Source organism: Stenella coeruleoalba, assembly GCF_951394435.1.
Source record: "Stenella coeruleoalba genome assembly, chromosome: 3".
Lineage (NCBI taxonomy): Eukaryota > Metazoa > Chordata > Mammalia > Artiodactyla > Delphinidae > Stenella > Stenella coeruleoalba.
Genome location: NC_137148.1, coordinates 100374069 through 100395435, shown reverse-complemented (window position 1 = coordinate 100395435; position 21367 = coordinate 100374069). Strand labels below are relative to the sequence as shown.

Below are 21367 nucleotides of genomic sequence, written 5' to 3'. Positions count from 1 at the left end.
ACATCTGCTGAATGTTCTCTGTGCACATGGCTGTAGGGGTACAGAGGGGAATGAAATAGACATAATCACCATCCTTATGGGGCAAGCAGATAGTCAAGCAAGTATACAGATGAATGAGAAATTATAAAATGCAGAGTGCTTTGATGGAAACAAGTAGGGTCCTGGAATAGAGAACAGCTGAGAAGCCTTACCATGGAGATGACATGTAAGCCAAGACCTGAGAATGAGAAGAAGACAGTTATGAGGATCCGGGGGAAAATACAAGAGAAAAGACGATTCTGTGAGGATATGGGTAGAAGGAAGCCCATTCTCAAATGCCTAACGCAGGAGAGAATCTGGCAGGTTCCACAGTTCTTCTATCTAGAGCAGAGTGATCTAGGGTGAGGGAGATCAAAGATGAAGTTGGGGGAGGCTGTCAGGGGCCAACTCACTTGAGGGTTTTATGGACCACAGAAAGGAGTTTGGGTTATATTTTAAGTGAAATGGGGTATTCTTAGGGGGGCTTCACAGAGAATGAAATGCTCTGCTTTACATTTAAAAATATATCCTTGTGCCTCCTCTGGGGGAAATACGGGGTGGCAAGGATTGATGGTGAAGAAAGAAGTCAAAGTATTAGTTCATGGTTGTTAACCCAATGAAACATAAAGGTGGCCCGACCTGGCTGGGGGCTGTTGAGATGGAGATAAGTGGACAGATGGGGATAGGCTTTGAGCACAGACGACTCAGGACCTGCTGATAGATGGAGGTGGAAATGAGGGAGAGGCAGAATCCTGGCTTCAGCCACAGAGTGGATGTTTCAGTAAACTGAGTGCTGATAGCTGAGGGGGGTCTGAGGAGGAACAGGTTGGGGATGGGGATTCAAGAATTCCTCTTCATAATTCCACAAGGCATCCAATGGAGATATCGAGTGGGTCATTAATTAGGAGGCTAGAGTGATGAGGTGAGTAGCAGCAGCAAGTAGGGGGCATCTGAAGCCGTGAGAGCGAATGAGCTATCAACCCAGAGAGACTTAGAGATTGAGAGGAGAAAGGATCCTACTGAATACTTCCATACCACTTGGATACGTAAAGGTCAAGTAGAGAAAGGAGAGGAGTTGCAAAAGAGACTAAGGAGATGTCAGAGTGTTAGAAGAAAAACAAGGAGTGAGGTGGTATCACAAAGCCATGGGAGGAGAACGTTTCCAGAAAGGCACGGCCCATAGCCTCAAATAACACAGCAATGCCAAGCAAGATGAGAACATCAGTGTCAACGGATTTGACCAACTGGAAGTTCTGACCTTCCCAAAAGAGGTGGAAGCCACACTGGAGATATTTAAGGTGAACAGGGGGTGGAGGACTACAGATCGAGGTTCCGTTAACTCTCTAAAGCATGTTGGCTATAAGTGGGGCCTGGGGTGGGAAGAAAAAGGAGCAGAGAATTAGGGTGGAGCCACCAGAGCAGTATTGTTTGCTCGTTTTTTAAGACAGGAAATAATTAGAGAGTGTTTGTATGGTGCAGATAAAAGAGGAATCAAATATCCAGAGAATATCAAAGTGTCAAACCAAATGAAGAGAAGCAAAGCAGCTGTCCCAAAGCTCAATTATGATACAAAACCCAAAGAAGTCGGCTTCCTTTTCACCTCTTTACACACTCAATCATCCATCCTACCTCAGATGTGTATGTAGCACCAGCAGTAGGCACTGGAGATACCATAATGAACCAAATTACCCAAAAGAGATTTTATTTAGTCTACTAGAGAAAACTGATACTAAACTACATTACCAATAATTTTTAAAACACAGATATTTAAAGAGGTGGAAAAGTACAGGGAGCTGGGAGATAATACAGTAAGTTGGGAGAGGGGTTCTAATATAATCTAGGCTTGCACTGTCCAAATAGGAACCACTAGACACCTGTGGCTATTAGGCACTTAAAATGTGGCTGGTGGTACATATCAAAGTGCAAATAGTTTTGATTTATTGGGATAAATATAAGGTATTATTAAATTAATCTCATCTACTTATATTTTTTCATATGACTACTAGAAGAAGTTTAAATTACGGAAACGGCCTACACTACATTTCTACTGAACAGCGGGAGTAGGGTGAAGGGCTGTGAGGAGATGACCTTGGAGGCAAAAGGAGAGAAGGACGTGTCACGTGAGAGAACACGGCACATCTGAGGAACCTAAGGAGGTCCCTTGATGAGACTGGCAGGCAGAAAGCAGGAGGAGAGCGACATGCGAGGAAGCTTGCTGACCCAGGAGAAGAGTGCTTGAAGACCACGTAAGAGTTTCCCACTAAGAGAGTTTCCCACTGTGTATCTTGAGAACCATCTCGGGGAACTATTGGTTGATTCTGAGCACAGAGTGACATGATACCTCATCAGGGACGACGGATTAGCACCAAAGGTGGCCTAAGTCAGCACTTCTCAAACTCGAATATACACAAATGAGTCACCTGGAGAGCTTGTCAAGATACAGATTCTGATTCTGGAGTCTGGAGTAAGGCCTCAGGGTCTGCATTTCTAACAGGCTACCCAGTGATGCTGGTGGTGCTGGTTGCGGTCTCGGAGTGCACTGTGAAATGCAAGGGCCTGAGCAATCGATGCCACAGAAGGGTCTGGACTTTTGGAGATGATTCTTTACTCTCTCCGAGGATCCTTCAACTATGAGATTCTAGGATTCTGTTTCTATTACTTGAGTTTTTTAGTGATTTTTTTTTTAGGGGAAGAGTCAGGGCAAAGAAGGTATGTGGACAAAGTGTGCTCATTTTAAATGGGAAGAAACTGCCCACTGGGAGACAAAAGAAAAAGGATACACTTTCAGCAGGAAGTGGGGTGCTCTCAGAGACTCTATGAAGATCCAAAACCAGTAACAACCCTCCCTCTCTCCAATCCTACTGTTGCCTTGATTGGGAACATGGGGCAGGGAAAACCGCTTCTCCCTAATGACAGGATTGACTTCTGAGAAGGAAGTCACTGCGGGGCCGCACAAGGTGAAAGGCACTTTGCTTCCGTACCGGTTTTTCCTTGTCCCTGTGTTTCATTTCTTCCCCTTCCTGCCTCCATGATGCTTTTCTCTCTACTTCTGAGTTCTCATCCTTCCTTACTGCCGATTCCCTTGAACTCATTTCTACCAAGAGATTTCCCCACCAGTTTTGAGGGGGGAGGTATGTTTCTTAGAGTCCAATAAAACCAAAACATGGGAAAGGAGACTGGGTCTCTTCCCCAGAGTTTTCTCTCCCTCTAGTACTGCCTCATTCCTGACTTTGTTAACTCTACAACCTTCCAGAAAGTCAGGGAGCTAGGGGACTTAGATCAGCTCAGTGCTTTGTGACCACCCAGAGGGGTGGGATAAGGGAGGGTAGGAGGGAGGGAGATGCAAGAGGGAAGAGATATGGGGACATGTGTATATTTATAACTGATTCACTTTGTTATAAAGCAGAAACTAACACACCATTGTAAAGCAATTATACTCCAATAAAGATGTTAAAAAAAGAAAAGAAGAAATGTTCAAGGAGAGAAGAGGGGACAAAGATGCACTGTATTTAAGCTCTGCCACTGCCAGCCCTTTACATTATTTTTGACACTACTAGAGTTTTATTTTTAATTTTTCTATCACCCCCTCCTCCTATCTTTCCCCGCATTGACTTCATATCCTTTCTTTCAGAGACATAAGCAAAATGTTAATGGATTAAAAGCAGACAGAGGGGGCAGATCCGCTTTCCTAAGTTCTGTGGTTCATTCAAAGCGTTGGCCATACACATTCTGCAACGGCAGAAAAAAGCAGTGGATAAAACTGCCCTTATGAAAACGAAAAATAGAACTACCCTATGACCCTGCAATCCCACTACTGGGCATACACCCTGAGAAAACCATAATTCAAAAAGAGTCATGTACCACAATGTTCATTGCAGCTCTATTTACAATAGCCAGGACACGGAAGCAACCTAAGTGTCCATCGACAGATGAATGGATAAAGAAGATGTGGCACATATATACAATGGAATATTACTCAGCCATAAGAAGAAACGAAATTGAGTTATTTGTAGTGAGGCGGCTGGACCTAGAGTCTGTCATACAGAGTGAAGTAAGTCAGAAAGAGAAAAACAAATACCGTATGCTAACACATGTATATGGAATCTAAGAAGAAGAAAAAAAAAGTGGTTATGAAGAACCTAGGGGCAGGATAGGAATAAAGACGCAGATATAGAGAATGGACTTGAGGACATGGGGAGGGGGAAGGGTAAGCAGACGAAGTGAGAGAGTGGCATGGACATATATACACTACCAAATGTAAAATAGCTAGCTAGTGGGAAGCAACCGCATAGCACAGGGAGATCAGCTCTGTGCTTTGTGACCACCTAGGTGGGACAGGGAGGGTGAGAGGGAGACGCAAGAGGGAGGAGATACGGGGATATATGTATATGTATAGCTGATTCACTTTGTTATAAAGAAGAAACTAACACACCATTGTAAAACCATTATACTCCAATAAAGATGTTTAAAAAAAAAATTTGCCCTAAGACAGGAATAAAGACACAGACCTACTGGAGAACGGACTTGAGGATATGGGGAGGGGGAAGGGTGAGCTGTGACAAAGCGAGAGAGAGGCATGGACATATATACACTACCAAACATAAGGTAGATAGCTAGTGGGAAGCAGCCGCATAGCACAGGGATATCAGCCCAGTGCTTTGTGACCACCTGGAGGGATGGGATAGGGAAGTGGGAGGGAGGGCGATGCAAGAGGGAAGAGATATGGGAACATATGTATATGTATAACTGATTCACTTTGTTATAAAGCAGAAACTAACACACCATTGTAAAGCAATTATACCCCAATAAAGATGTTAAAAAATAAATTAAAAAAAATTTGCCCTTAGGTTATGATGACAACCTTACAAAAAATATGCCTCATGAAAAAAACACTAGAAAGAAATACAGCAATTTTGTTTTGGTAGCGTGGTTAATTGTAGTTTTTACTATTTGAAAAAAATGAATTATGTCACCTTTATAATTTTTAAAGAAAAAGCAAAAATACTTATTTGACTAACATTCTCATCTACATGCTTTACTGTATGTAAATTTTTACTTCAGTTAAGTAGATTTTTGTCATAAATGTTAGATTCTTTGCTGCATCAGGGTGAAGTGTTCATTTTCTTGATTGAGATCTTAGCAAATGTGCTTCCTGAATCTTTGAGTCCATCTTATATTAGATCATGTGAAATGGATTAATCAGCAGGCTTTTCAATTTAAACTGCTATACCAGCTTCTATGCTTTTAGCATGAAACCTTAATAAAATTGGAAACAGGAGGTTTGTATATTTAGCATCATCAGCTATGTCACAGCAGCGTCAATAGGATAAATTTCATGTCAATGTATTATTTTCGGTGTTGGCCAAAATCCTTGAAAATCTTAGAAAACCATACATTTTCAGAGTTTATCACAAAATTTGCAGGCACAGGGCTAAAAGTATAGCAAATCTGCAATGTTTCTAAATATACATCCAAAACAGCTTTTACCAGATACTGAGTTTAAAAAGTATGATTTTCAGAAAAAAAAGTATGATTTTCCTTTACTCACTGTCAGACAAGTGATCTTCTCTACTATTTAGGTACTGAAAACCCTTCAGGATCTCTTCTCAAACACACTCCAGGGCCATTTATAACTGTTACATAACCGAGTTTCCCAACCTCAACACATCTAAGTTCTTAGATGCAAAGCTGCATTAATATTTATATGCTTTCTTTCATAAGAAAATTATACAATGAGCTGAGCAGATACATATTCTGAAAGAATCAAGACATGTAAAGCACCATGAATTGAAACAAATGTGTATCTGAATGTCCAATTAATTAAAAGAAGCTCGAAGTCAATGAAATTGAATATGTTTGATTTGAATACCATATGTCGATTTACTATTAGTCCTCATACATATTTAGTCCTCATATGGAGAAAATATAGAGCAGAGTTAACACGTCCTGCCTCATGCTGTCCTCCTTTCCTACATGAGGAGCAGTGATTAAGCAGAGAAAACATGCCAACATTTCATAAATAACACCCTTTTAGAGGTGCAAATTTTTCACCCGTAACTTCCCTAATGCTAATCCTTGCCCCACTCCACTAGCCGTGCGTGGTTCCTCGGACTACAACCGCTCTTCAGTTGCTCAACTTCATAGGGACTCTGTGGTCAGCAGAACTGGTTTCAAATGCAGAACTCTGGACAAATTATTTGCCTTCTGTGGGCCTCAGTTTCCTCATCCATAAAATGGGTATAATAATGGTCCTCCCTCAGAGAATTATTTTGAGGACAAATAAGCTGTGCACAGAAGACCTGGCCTAATGCCTGGTATGCTGAGCACGTAAGAAGTAACTGGGAGATCTCAGTAGCACCTGTGCAGCTCTAAGCACCAGCAAAGTTTGTTCTCAAGCTTCTAATCCCTAGTTCTTCCCCTCTCTCCTGCCTTCCTATGGTATCTGCAAGTCCTTCACACTTGTTTTCAAAACTTCTTTTTCTCACAAAAATTCAGTTTAGGCATAGTGTAGTGTAATTGATGGCAAAGAGTTTAAAATATTATCCTTGTCAGGGGAAATACAGATTTTAATAGGAATCCGTGCTTTTGGCTAAAGGAAGGGCACTCCCAGGGCAGACTCGTGGGCGTCAGTGAGCGAGTGGAAGGTGCAGGAATGCTGCCCCAGGCCTCTGACAAAACACCCTGCCATCATCTGCCTTTCTCAGAGCCCACTGTGGAGCTGACCCAGGGCCCAGGGATGAAGTGGGTGAGCCCTAGGCTCTATGTCTCATAGAGAGGCTCCCAAGGGCCAACAACTGGGCTCATTTGCACTCCTGTTCCTCTTAGAACACTTTAAAAATAACAGGCAGGAAGGGGAGGCACCAGTCTTGTCTTTGTAGCCCAAGAGCGAAGTCAGGAAAGGTGTGTGTGCTAAGTCCTGAGGTGGATCTGTGTGGTTGACAGGTTCTGATCAGACCCTACGGGGAGCAACCTCGGGTGGAGTTCTGGGTGCGCCACTTTTAAGAGGGATGCTGGTAAATGTGACAGCCGCAAGAAAGCAAGAAGCATGAGCCGGATACACTCAAAACTGTGGAGGGAAATTTTAGTTTGGAGAAGACAAAACCAAGGGTGACTGCCGCCTCCAAACACTCAGTGGCACCCTCGCCCAGGAGGAACTGTCCTTCTCTAAGGTTCCCTAGGAAAAAGCCAGGTGTAAGGGATGGACATTTGAGGGACGCTGATTTTGGCTGAACAAAAATGAACCTTTATGAATAGGCAGCTTTGTGAGACTGTGAGCTCCCTGTCACTCACGTGACAAAGTACAGGCTGATGACCCCATCAGGATAATAAGAGTCACTCCAAGATCTGATGGACTTTGGACTACATTATTATTATTATTGGCCTTTAAAAATTCACTTATAATTAAAACATTTTCATTTAAATGTATAGAATAGTTGAAAGAATGAAAACAGTACAAAGAACACCTGTATACCCTTTACCCACATTCATGCCCTGTCAACACCGTACCCTTCTGCTTTTACTATTTGCACTTTTTCACCTTCTCTCCCTCTTAAACTAGATGATTTTTAGGGTCCCTTCTTCTACTGAGAGTTATGATTTTCGGCTTCTTTCCAGGTAATGGGATTTTAGAAAAATTGGGATCCTGCCGTCAGCGCTCTTCACAGAACTTAGAGTAAGATCTGAACTCTGCGTACCATGACCCTCAGGGCCCTGTAGCGTCTGACCCTGACCGGCCCCCTGGCCTCATCCTCATTTTCATTGCCCCATGCAGCCACATTGGTTTTCCTTTTCTTCCTCATCCATGCTAAGCTCATTTCTGACTCAGGGGCGCTGCGCTTGCCTTCACTGTTCCTCACTGGCTTTCCCATGGCTGGGCCCTAAGAATGCTCCCTGATCCCCCAAACCCCCCTCCTTCCCCATCCACTGTAAGTTACTCTATCACATGCCTCATGTCACCTCTTATCACTACCTGGAAAATCCTGGTTTGCATCTTCATTTGCCTGCCTTTTGTCTGTCACCCCGCAGAATGTAAGTGCTGTTGAGAACAGGGCCTTGTCTACACCTTGCTTGTTACCCTGTCTTCAGTGCGTGCATAGGACAGAAAACACAAAAGTTATTTGAGGAATGAATAAATAAAAGAACAACTGGGTCCAAGAACATCTATCTAGTCAAAGATATGTTAGTACAGGATGGGTGTTAACATCTGACAACCTACACAAGACAGAAAGTGCCTAACAAACTTTAGAAAGTTCAAGAGACACATCTTTACCCGGTGGAGTATGTTCTAAGTCACAGGAGGTTTAGGGAAAAGTTCCCCCAGAGGGTGCCCCATCCAGAAGAAGATGTGGACCCTTCTCAGAAGCCAATGTGTCTTGTGCCACTACCTGTTCGAAAAGACTACCATAAAGATGGAAACTGTGCAAGTGATCCTGGAGCAAACTCCTCCTAGGTTGTTGAAACAGGAAAGACTAAGGGGATGCGGTGGGGGTGGAGGGTTATTTCCACATCTGCATGCCCATGAAACTAACTGAGATTGCCTCAATTCTTTCAGAAATGGAGGGTGAAAACTTTACTATGTTGAGATTTCTTTCAAAGCGGCTCACAGATAGTTCTACAGCGGTGCTTTGGAGAGATTGATTTTTCATGTGTTCCTTTTTCTAGGATCCCTCTTGCTCTATTAGAAAGTGGTTTACCAACCTCCAAATGGTCCATCAAATTGGAGGTGTACATGTGATTCCATTAAAGAGGCCTGAGTCTTTCCCTCATATATCCATTTCCTGTCAGGTCTAATTATTGGTGATTACCTTGAGCACTGGATATTTGCTCTGGGTGAGATTAAAGGCTTCTGAACTTGAAATTGGCCTCCTTCTCAACCACAGAAGAAATGTCTAACATCACCTACTGTGGAATTGACTACAAGTCACAAGACCTGGAGAAAATGGAATAAACCAGCCCCAGGAAAATTCTTTTTAAAAGCTTCGGTTAATTCACTTAACTTGGTAAGCAAGAGAAGCTATTTAACAGAGAAAAGAAATGTTCCACTTCATCGGTGAGGGAAAATGGTAGCTTTTAAAGTTTTAAAAGGAAAATATCTTAAAATTAAATTACTATCCCTAAGTCTAGCTATATGACAGTATATGTAATGGATAAGACAACAGACTCTAGAGGCAAACTTCCTGGGGTTTGGATCCCAGCTCTGTAATGTAACTGCTGTGTGACACTGGGCAAGATAATTTACCTCTCTGCTCTGTGCCTCAGTTTGCCCATTTATATAATATAAACATCTTAAGAGTACAATACTTAGCTCACAAGGATTTTAGGATTAGTTGAGTTAATACGAGTAAAGGGCTTACAGCAATACCTAGCACGTTAAGCACTACTGAAGTGTTTGCTATTATGTCTTCTCTCTTGCCCCATCTCCAATTAAAAAAAAAAAAAAAAAAGAAGAAAGAAAATCTTGTATCTACAAAGTACCTTCGGATACATCACCTAATTTTGATCCTAACAGTAGCCTGGCAACATTGGCAGAACAAGTTTCTTTTTTATTTTATAGATAATGAGTCACAGGCTCAGGGTCGTATAACCGATAGATGTCTGAATGCTGACTCAGACGGAGGTCTTCCGACTCTGAGGCCGGGGGCCCGTCCACTGCGTCTGCTGCCCTTGTCAGTGATCACAGAGGTTTAACTTTGAACCTGGTGATGCCTTTTAAGGAGGCACATCCTGATAAGCCTTATGGCCAAAGCCTCTGTTAACCCCATAGATACTTGAGTGCATTTGAAATAAGAAAAATTCTGTTTAAATGGAGGTAAATGAAAACTTTTATTTGAACTTCAAACTATCTTCTGTGATGTTTCTGACCCAAACATTGAAGCATTACTTTCACTCATACAAAAAAAAAAAAACCAAAAAAACAGAGATAAACAAACCTAGATAGACTAATTATTTTCCCCAACTCATCTAAACAAAATGTTGAAAGAAAACAAACGTCCCAAGAGAAAAGTAAATTAGCTTTGCACAGTCCTTTCAGTTCGAAAGGCCTAGAGTTCTAGCAGCTGCATAGGTAAGGACGATCTATTTATTTTCAAACACAATACACACAATTCTAGGGTTATCTGAAGTCTTCCATCATCCGTGGTTCTCAGGATTCTAGTTACTATCAGAGGTCCAGCTTTGGCAAGGTTAATGGTGATGCCTTAGAGTAATTACTTGGAAAAATAATAAACATCATTTCACAGTTTAATGCTATGGTATCATTCCCATCAATATCCTTTTTTATTTTCATTTTTTGCCCATCACAGAGAGAAAAGCAGAGAGGCTTGATTTGATTTACAGAGGGAAAAACAACCCTGAATGTACTTTTTTTGTCAAGGGTCGGGGGTGTGCAGGGAGAAAAGGTCAGCCAGCTGGTTTTCATCTATACGCCATAATTCTCTGTTTAGTTTACACTATTAAACTCCAAAGCTTTGCTTTAATCTTAACTGTTACAGTATGCCTTACTGCAGATTCTATCATGTCGCATCCCTGATAGGGTTTCAGACTTTGGCAAAGCACCATCCCCCAAGCTGGTCCTTGCCATATGGGTAGTAAATGCATCCAACATTTTTTCATTGGCGCCTGCATCATTATGTTTTGTCACCAATGGTTTCTCGGGTTTGCAGTAAATTGCTGCGTATACTGTGGTTTGGAGCTGCCGCGATGATCGCCTACATTTATTTGTAAACAGCTGAGTCCTCATTAGGGCCTCCCTGTCCGGTTAGTCCTTGGAGGATGACCTAACATCTGTTTGTTGAGGGTCGGGGGTAAGTGGAGAAGCCATAAAAGAAAAAGAAAACAGAAAGCAGGAGCAACCAATGTGAGAGGGAAGGGATGCCAGGAGGAGTCCCCCCCCACACTCTAAAAGGCAGGAGAAGGAGAAGAGGCGGGGAGCAAAACTTACCTGATCTGTCTTCGTTTTGCGAATCACATCTTCGGCACAGTTCCGGGATGGTCTTGAGTGACGTGACTGAATACTGAATGGGAAGCCAGAGGAGGAAAAAGTGTAAAGTAGCAATTCAAAATAAGAGCATTACATTCACTCAATTGGCCAGAAAATCAAAACACAAGAAGGGATACTTGAGTACAACACATCTCTCTAGAAAGTCTATCTAATTTTACCCTAAATGGGCTGCTTGGTGATCTGGCAGCATCCCAGACTCTACCTATAAGCATGTAAGGAGATGCAGATTAAAAAGAGGGCTGGACAGTCCTTTAACAAATAAGGTGGGGTGTATCCAGCAGACATTCTATCTCTTCTGCTACTTGTACAAGATGGAAGGATTTTCTGTCCTTGACATTTTCCAGAAGATGGCCACAATATTTGCATTCTGAATCCTAAGAGTGAATCTATGTGTGGGGAAAAAAAAAAAAAAAAGCCAAGAGGAGGAGCCCCCAGCTTCCTGCAGCATCCAGGGCAGCCAGGAGCTGTATCTCCTGGACTACAGAAATGTCCCTAATGTTGCTACTTGCCACAAATTTTACTGTAATGTCCATGGGAAATACCAGGATAATGCTATGAAAAGTGAGAAGAGCATGGTTCTGTGTTTGAAAGCTCATCTGTTTCATGGATAGATTAGTCTGAATTGAAAGAAACCACCTTGCAGGCTCAGTCCCAGCACCAACTCAGGGGCCGGCTATCAGGATAACAAATTATGACATAAAGGGGCATAAAATCAGCAGAGCAACAACAAATTTAAAATCAATAACTATGATGTATGGGGACGAAGTTTGATCCCAATCAAGCTTTCTTTGGAGAAGCGTGTTTTAAAACAAAATAAATAGGATGAACTCTGTCTTTAATCAAAGGCCAAGTCAGGTCCTGTCTTCGATCATACTTTAATTCATAAAATACAGCTTTCTAAAAATAGTTTGCTCCGTACCTTTATGAAACAATGCTCTTATGTAAGTGAGCATGGATTCCGAATGACTTCACTGTTACAAAAGTGGAAAGGGGATTGAGAAAAAACATTTAATCTAAAAGAAAAATGGTCATGGGAAACTCATTAGGATTATTCTAGCATTACAAGTGAGGAATGTGTAATTAGGACACATTTGTCAATACGAAGGTGCTTTAGTTAGCTTGATGTTGACAGATGAAGCGAAGTGTCTACATTGAGACCATCCCACATGCCCCACCCCCGTGCTTTCCACCCAGCATCAGGACAGCAAGACAGAGAGAGGCGCAGTTGGACCTACTGTCAGTTCACCAATTGCACATCACAAACAAATTAAATTTCCAGTACTTCCAAGTGAAAAATGAAATCTCAGATGACTAATTAGAGAAATTACTCTTACCTGTCTGATGCAATAACATCCTGTTTATGTCAGCCATTCCTCAGAGACTACAGGTGCTTTAGCAAAACACATTCACATACTCGAGGGCGGGAGAACTGCCTCTTAAGCCAAAAAGGAACTCCAAGGATTTTATTCCCCTTTTATATTATGCTCTTTGGGAGTGGGGGGCGGGTAACATAGGTATAGAAGGCATTTTTCTTGTTCCTAATAAGTTACCTTATGTTTCTGGCCAAGTACAAACTCTCTAAGGAAATCTGGTAGCTTCTTGAGACCAGCTGGTACAGGTTAAATAATTACACAGTTTGTAATTCAATTAAAATTGGGCCTTTTGTTTTGGTTGCCATGTGCCCCATGAAAGCACCCTTTGGCAAAGTCTTACCCTCGTTCCTTTTTTTTTTTTTTTTTCCTTTTCTTCCAAGGCAAAATTTTAGAAAGAGGAAATTTCAGATTGATTGTGCTTAAATATAGTTAATGATAAGTTCAATAAGTTGCTCAGTGGGCTTAATGATATGTATTTGACTAAACCGGGTATGCTGCTATCTGCATTTCCAGCCACATGCATCCTGTCACCTCCCACCCCAAAGTCAGACATGTCACAATCTACAATTTATTAGCTTCACCTTCAGCTCCTCCAATGTGACCTCAAAGGTCCACAGTATGCAATCACTTTTAATTTGATGAGGTTTAAATTTGAACAACCCAGGCTGCCTGGTTGGTGTAGGGACTGAGCTCCAGGCAGAGACTAGCCTGGCTGAGCCCCATCCGCTGCCTCAACCTGCATCACACCTGGCAGCTCTGCCTCTTGATCCATGGTCACACAGGAAGCCACTTTTGTGCGGGCATTCATGTTAGTAATTTGGGAATAATGCCATTGAAGAAAAAGTCAGGTGCTGCTCCTGGTCAGGGAAATAAAAAGTATAATAATCTAAGAAAAAGATGATGTGTAGGCCAGAAAATCAGTTTTGGATAACTGTAAGGGTATATGGAATGTCAAATTCCACAATGACTCCAGTCTACACTGTGAACAAATCTACCATTCCTTACAAGGACACACAAGAAAAAAAATCAATTTGTAGATTTCTTTCAGCAAGTACACTGCTCTTTGCATAGAAGATAAAGCTTAAGAGAGTGCTGTATAGATGGTTAAGTTGTGATATGAAGCGATACAGTGGAAACACACAATTCACAAAACAAACACGCAACAAGTTTTCATATTAAGCAAATGACCCAGGAAGTCTCTTTCACAAGCGCATTGTGATACCATCTGGGAGCTGAAAGGGAAGACTTCCCAGGCCTTCATTCCAGTTCACAGGACAGATGGCCTTTTATAAGGAGCTGTTAGGTCGCCAGCCCACTGCATTCTCAGGACAATGGCCAGCTCCCAGGGTAGCAACTACTGTTATTTTACCCTTAACAGAACCAAAGACCCATGTACCTTCCCTGTCTCTTGATCCCAACCCAAGCCTTTATATTCTGTTCCCTTGATTCCTGTTATCCTTGGGTGAAAAGAGAGGAGAGGGGCTTGCAGATGGCTGAGAAGTATTATATTTCCTACCTCTGTTGCTCTCTAATTTATTCTTTTTCTAAACATCTTTCAGTGGAAACACCCTTTTTGATCCAAACTTCTTTTCCACTCCTCCATCATGCCTCAAGAAAAGCCCCTGCCAAAGGTTGAACAGTTGTCTCTGCTTCTTCAATGTCCCTGTGCATTCAAAGTTCAGTTCCCCTTCAGTTCCTTTACTCCCGGGGCCTCCTTGCCTGCAATGCCTTCCTCCGGCCAGGCAAATGCCACTGCTCTGCAAGGCCAGCTTGAGTTCTGCATTTTCTGTGAAACCCTGGCTGATTGCTTCAGCCCTTACGGACCTTTTTCTTTAATTAATTAATTAAATTTTTAATTGAAGTACAGTTGATTTACAATGTTGTGTTAATTACTGCTTACAGCAAAGTGACTCAGTTATACACACACACACACACACACACACACACACACATTCTTTTTCATATTCCTTTTTTTTTTTTAAGAGAAAAGAAATTTATTCCCTCACAATTCTGGAGGCTAGAACGCCAAAGTCAAAGTGTCTATAGGGCCATTCTCCCTCTGAGGGCACTAGGGAAGAAGGTTTCCTTGCCTCTTCTAGCTTTGGATGGTTGTCAGCAATCCTTGGTTTTCCTTGACTTGTAGACACACCAGTCCAATCTCTGCCTCTATCATCACATGGCATTCTCCCTGGGTATCTGTGTCTAAATTTTCCTCTTTTTTTTTTTTTTAATTGGAGTATAGTTGCTTACAATGTTGTGTTAGTTTTTGCTGTGCAGCAAAGTGAATCGCCATACACATACATATATCCCCTCTTCCTCGGATTTCCTTCCCATTTAGGTCACCACAGAGCATTGAGAAGAGTTCCCTGTGCTATCATATTCTTTTCCATGATGGTTTATCACAGGATATTAAATACAGTTCCCTGTGCTGTACAGTAGGACCTTGCTGTTTATCCATTCTCTATATACCAGTTTGCATCTGCTCACCCCAAACTCCCACTCCTCCCTCTCCCACCCCCTATACCCTTGGCAACCACCAGTCTGTTCCCTAGGTCCATGATTCTGTTTCTGTTTCATAGATAGGTTCATTTGTGGCACATTTTAGGTGGATGCAACTAGAGATTATCATGCTAAGTGAAGTAAGTCAGAAAGAGAAAGACTCTTTTCTGCCCTTGATAAAAAAGCACCTTGCCTTGTGAAAGACAAGGCAAGGTATTGTTCCCTTGGGCTGGGCTGTTGTTCCCTTGGGCTGTGCTGGCTCCCACAAGTGCCTAACGGAAAGGATGATCTCCTTGACTTGTACATATGCATGGCACACAATGACTTATTAACTATTTGCCTGAAACACTAAGCTGTACATACATTTGATTAATCCCTGGGCATAATATTATAGACGGTCAAAGGAGTTCTTTCATATTTAGGTCGTAAGTGGCAATTTCTTCCATGCTTCCATACTTGCTCTAAAATTAATTAGCTTTCTAAAATGCAAATTTGACTAGGGGGCTTCTCTATTTCAGATCTTTCAGTGGCTCTGCACTGCCTGTAGGAGAAAGGCCATATGCCTTAGCATGGCACGTGCAGCCCTCCATGAGCTCAGACATCTCTCCCCACGGTTTTCTTCTTCTTTTTTTTGAATCTGCTGTTCTTCATCTATTTAAAAACCTTTATCCAAGTATAATTGATAAACTTTAAAGAAACTTCACATATTTAAAGTGTACAGTTTAATGTGTCAGCATATGTATACACCTATAAAATTATCACAATCAATATAATGAACCTATCTATCAATTCCAACAATTTCCTGTGCTTCCTTGTAATTCCTCTTCTCTACTTCTCCATGACATTTTTCCATCCTCAGGGTACTTTAGTAACAGTAAATTTCTTGTGGCTCCCCCACTATATCTTCTCTGAGCCTCCCAGATGGAACTTATCTCAGCTTCCAAAGTGTGGTGTCCAGACCAGTGGCATTAACACCATCTAAGAACTTTGTTAGGAATTCACATTCGTGGGCCTCATCCCAGAAACTTTAAGGGCAGGGCCCAGGAATCTGTGTTTTCACAAACCGTTCAGGTGATTCTGATGCATAGCTAAGTTCAAGAACCACTGCTCTTTATTTCCTTATCTTGGGCATATGTCCATTAAAGAATCCATCATGTGACATTTCATCTATATGTTTACATAATTTCTTTCTCTGCTTCCTGAGGGTGTGGACAATATTTTATTTACCAAAGAAACTAGGTACTTGTTGAACTGAATGAATTCTCCTATGTAGCCCATAATTTGGGTGGCAATAATAATACTAATAATGGTAGTACTTAATATTTATAAAGCACTAATCTTAGAAAATTCCATAACTACCAGTCTAGCAATGTAATCATGCTATATTTAAAAGAATAAACACTTCTCATATATTAACAGCATGAATGCTGGCTGATGCCTTAGCTTTGTGTATAAAGACAATGGATTTGGAGCCAGAAGCTGTGGATTCGAGTCCTACTTCTGACATTTATTAACTCTGTAGTTCTGGACACATAAATCATTTCCTATCTTTGGGGCTCAGTTTCTTTATCTAGAAAACACAGATAATCATAAGAGATAATGTAAGTGAAGTCTATTTGCAAGCTGTAAAACGATGTTAAATGTTCTGGTCTCTTCTCTCAACTCATTTTTCATGTGTGTTCCTCATCTTCGTGCCTCTCATGATTTGCAGCTCAGTATATCAAGATGTGAGAACTGATGAGGCAGGAAGAGGTGAGCCAGGTTTGGACCGGAAAGGAAGAAAGGAAGGACAGCCAGCCTGTCTCAGCACCTTATTTGGCTTCTTTGGTCTTTCCTCATCCAAGAGAACCTACGGCCAAGAGCAGACCTTGAAACTTAGCTTCACAAACTACACAGAGCTGCTATGACGTAAGACAGTCCGACACGTCCCAGCTTACATCAATGTTGTCACTCTGCCATGCAAAACAGTTTGAACACGCGTGGGATTCATAATAACCGACGGTGATTTCTACATTGGGCTTTGGGGATCTCTGACCACCCTACATACTATTCGGGACTGAAAAGCTTTGGCCCTTGCTCCTGAGAAGTGCAGCCAGTCGGGTGAACAAGCAGGCATTACTCAAATGGTCATGAGCCCCAGAAAATGAAAGAACTAGAATCCCAACACCTTTTCAAGCTAGAGACTTTGAAACAACTTAGGTCCCATTAAGTTTCCAAAAGAAACAATTAGGCCAGTCATCCGAACAACTATACTAAAAATTCATTGTTTCTCACGTAGCTTTCCAAAATTCAAGCAGGCCTCTCCACAGTCACACAATAAAATGACAGAAATGTGTCCACGCAAAGCTGGTAGTGAAAGCAAAGACACGCAGCTCAAGTGAGTTTTTCAGAAGCACAATACTTTCCTAAAATTGTGACCTCCTCTCCAATGGCCTGACCTCCCAATTCAGGAAAGGGGGTTCCTGACTTCATGCCCTCCCTAACAGATCAGGCTCTGTTTTCCCTTCTCTGAGGATGTGGTTACTCACAGGGCACGCCTTCATCACGCTAGCTCGCAGCTTGTGCTCAGATCCCCTCCTCTCCCATCTCAGACTCAGGCTCTGCCCTTTTCTTCTCTTCAGCTACTCTCTCAACTTCAGCTCTCTCCTCTGATCCCATAAAATTAAAGAAGCACCCCTGCCACCTCAAGACATGCTGCCTCCTCAGTTGGCCGTGGGTGGAGTTTCCTGCTCCTGGGTTCACAGCCATCTGTTTTGAAAGAACTGCCTTGGTTCTTTTTTTTTTTTTTTTTTTTTTTGCGGTACGCGGGCCTCTCACTGCTGTGGCCTCTCCCGTTGTGGAGCACAGGCTCCGGACGCGCAGGCTCAGCGGCATGTGGGATCTTCCCGGACCGGGGCATGAACCCGCGTCCCCTGCATCGGCAGGTGGACTCTCAACCACTGCGCCACCAGGGAAGCCCCTGCCTTGGTTCTTGTCTCCACTTCCTCACCTCTGCATTCACTCCTCCAGCCACGACGACCCGCCATCTGTGCTATCACCCACAGGCACTGCTCTTCTTATGGCCACCAAAGAGTTTTAACTGGAAAATCCAGTGGCACTTTTCAAACCCTTCTCTTTCTAATGACCTATCTCCCACTCTGGACTACTTCCTTTTTTAAATTCTTTAAATCATCCCTCCCCCTCTTTTTAATCTCCCTTAGTTTTCTTCCTGTATCTTCGAAAAGTCCTTTCCAGTCTCTTGTAGAAGCCTCTTTTTCCTCTCATCTCATAGGACATACATCTGCACAGTTCCTTCCTTGGAACATTCTTCCCTTTCCACATTCCATGTTTCACAGGTGACCTTACAGACTCCCACAGTTTCAACTGCCACCTCTACATAGTACAGATACTGGTGATCTACATGTTCACATAAGTATCCCAGTCTGATTTAAATATATTTCTTTCCACCATTCAGACTCTATTAAAGAAAAGTATTGTGAATAATCCTCTTTTCAAATGAATTTGATTTTTGCTCTTGTTCCTTGTTTTTATCCTATGTTCCAAGAGGTACTTAAAAAATTAATAATCATCAAATTCTTTTATTCTAAAACATTGCTTGTGGTTGGTATTTGGGAAAATGCAGTAATTCGTTCTGACCATATTAAGAGTATGCCAGGAATGACTCTACTGTAATGCTACACATATTGTAATATGTGTAGTCAGCCAAAAGATTAAGATCCACATTGGTGAAGGTGATGAGAGCATAGTACTGAATGATCCTCACCTGCTGTGAGAAGTGGTCATGGATGGGAAAAGATGGGGGTGAATGAGGGTGGCCACAGGTGACCAAGGGACTGGGCAGAAGTCATTTTCAACACCGTGGTTACATACATGGATTCCAGAGCTAGACTGCACGTTATAGCCTGGCTTCACCATTTTCTAGCTAATTAAACTTAGTTACTCCATCTCTGTCTACCATCAGTTTCTTCATCTGTAAACAGGTACTCATGGTATCTACATCAGAATATGGCTGTGAAGATTTTTCAGCTAATAATGTAAAACATCAGGAATAGAGTCTGATGCACAGTATGTGTTCAATAAATGTTAGTTACTATTATCATTTAATTAAAAAGTATCAAAAATGAGCATTTAGAAATGAAGCCAAAATAATGGTAACTATTGAGGCAAAAATTACAAAAGACTTAGAAAAGAAAGTTATCTCACAGTAAGGCAGATAGATGGCTGGCTTTACATCTTGTTTGACCTCAATGATTGCCTGGTTTTAAATGTGAGCCAATAATTAATCACTACCAAAATATAAAGACTGACTGTCAAGAATGGAGTTTGATATTGTGATTAAATGTAACCTACTATTAAGTCAATCTGGCATTTCATAATAGGCTCAATTGTTATCATAGGGTATTGTAAACTCTGTGAGAGCACAGAACAAGTCTGTGTCATTCACGTCAAGCCTAGAACCATGCCTGGTGCACTGTAAATGTTGAATACATGCCTGTTGAGTAGAGTGACATAAAATCTAGTTGTTCATAAATGGTAAATAGTTTGTATAAATAACCTGCATAGTCAATCTAATAAATGCCATGACTATTGGGCAAGATGAGAACGTTCAGGGCTATCTGCAAAGTGAGAGAAGAGCAAATTAAAAAATCTGGCAGCTGCTCATTCTTCTTGGAAATCACTCTATCCATAAGGTTGCTCTCTACCACCTCAGGTAGAGATATCAGTCAGGTCCAAGATTCGGAGTCTGAGGACCTGGGTTCTAGACCTGGACTCTAAGAGTAGTTATGGGACATGAATTTACAATTCATTTTGCCTGGATTAGATTATTCCTAATTCCTTTCCTGGCAGCTATTAAGAAAATGGTAACACATATATAATATTAGAACAAGTGTGAGGTTTTGGATAGTGGGGAGGCTGGAGAGGGGACCAATGAGAGGTAACTGAGACTTGAATACAAGATATTGCAAAAAGAATACTGAAAAATGTTGGGTCATTTTGAAAAGCTGATGAAACCAGATCCTACTGAGAAGCACTAAGAAAAGTTTAAATATAAGTAAGTTTAAAGTAAGTACGGTGATGGCTTGGAAGGGCAGGGCTGATTGACGGGGACGAAGCGAAGAAGGGATGGAGGCAGTCAGAGGCCACCTAAACGTCTTGGTCACATTCTAGGAAGCAAAGAGGAAAGGATAATAGGATCTTATACCGATCCCTTGATAGAGAGGAGGGGCAAGCCAGGTTCTCTGCACCTTGAATATCCTTCTAGTCTTTTTCACACCTAAGACTGGAACAAAAGCTGTATTCTTTACCCTCCCTAACTCAGCATCTAAGTCCACTGTGATAAGCCCTACACACCCTTTCTCAAGGTCTCCCACTGCTGTGAAGCAGCTCTCGGACAGAATGTAATGAAATCTGGGAAGTGTTAGTGGAATGACTTGAGCAAAAGGTAGTGCACACAAAACAGAGGGGGTCAGGTATTTTAGTGCAAGAGATGCCCAGTCTGTGGGATGGGAATATGTAACTCACTGAGAGTGAGATTTATTTGCTGTAAGAAGTTATTTTTCTACCAGTGATTTAAGCACCTTAGGAAAATGAATCCACATAAGTCTGTGCTATTACTCTGGGTTGCAAGGGCTTGGGTCAAAGGGGATAATAAAGTGGAAGGACACTTATTTATCTTGATCTCATTTGATTTGCACAAAACATAGGCTATGCAATTTCCAAAAATGTCAACTTTCACCAAAGCCGCAGTCATGGTGACACAGAAAGGCAACAAAATTTCCTGTGCTGAGGAATACAGCATTGCACTTAATTCTATTTGTGTGTGTGTGCACATATGTGTGTGTGTCTATTTACCTGTACATGTTTATATGTACATGTAGGTATTTGTATACAGATGCGCATATACATGTATTTGTGTCTGTATATAAATATGGCTGTGTGTGTTTACATATGTACATATATATAAATTTTCATACCTTCTCCCTAAAATCCAGGATGCTAGGTAGAGATGGAGTATTATCGTTTTACAGATGGAAAAGTTGAGGAACAATAAAATTAAGAGACTTGCTTAAGTTCTCCTAGTTTGTTTTCATTTTATTTATTTACACTATATACCAACTCCCTTACTTCCAAAAAGCACTTTGCAATTGCTTCAATGACAGCTGGGGATAGTGATGGGTGAGATGACTCGTCCAGAGATGATTCTACTCAATCAGGTTGCTCAGAAGAGAAAGAGTAACACAGTCAAACAGTTCTGTATCAAAATCCTGGCCCGGCCACTTACCTACCTGTAACCTTATGAAAGTCAGACTCTCTCTCTAAGCCTCATTTTTTCATTGGCCAAACAGGGGATGAAAATAGGGCTTGCCTCGCAGACTTGATGTGAGGCTTAAACAGGACCAGTGTTTAAAGAGTTCAGTCGGTGCATGGCATGGCCAACATTTGATGGCTCACGAGTGGAGCGCTGCAGTGGATCTGT

General features: G+C 41.8%; 1 protein-coding gene across 1 annotated transcript in view; it reads right to left on the bottom strand.

Moving 5' to 3' along the window:
- The window catches only part of SNCAIP (synuclein alpha interacting protein), a 148842-nt gene that overhangs the window by 49177 nt on the left and 78298 nt on the right, over positions 1–21367 (bottom strand). Inside the window, exon 3 of the mRNA XM_079918025.1 lies at positions 10958–11030. Within this exon, the coding sequence (XP_079774151.1) occupies positions 10958–11030 (73 nt within the window). The remainder of the gene's footprint in view (positions 1–10957; positions 11031–21367) is intronic.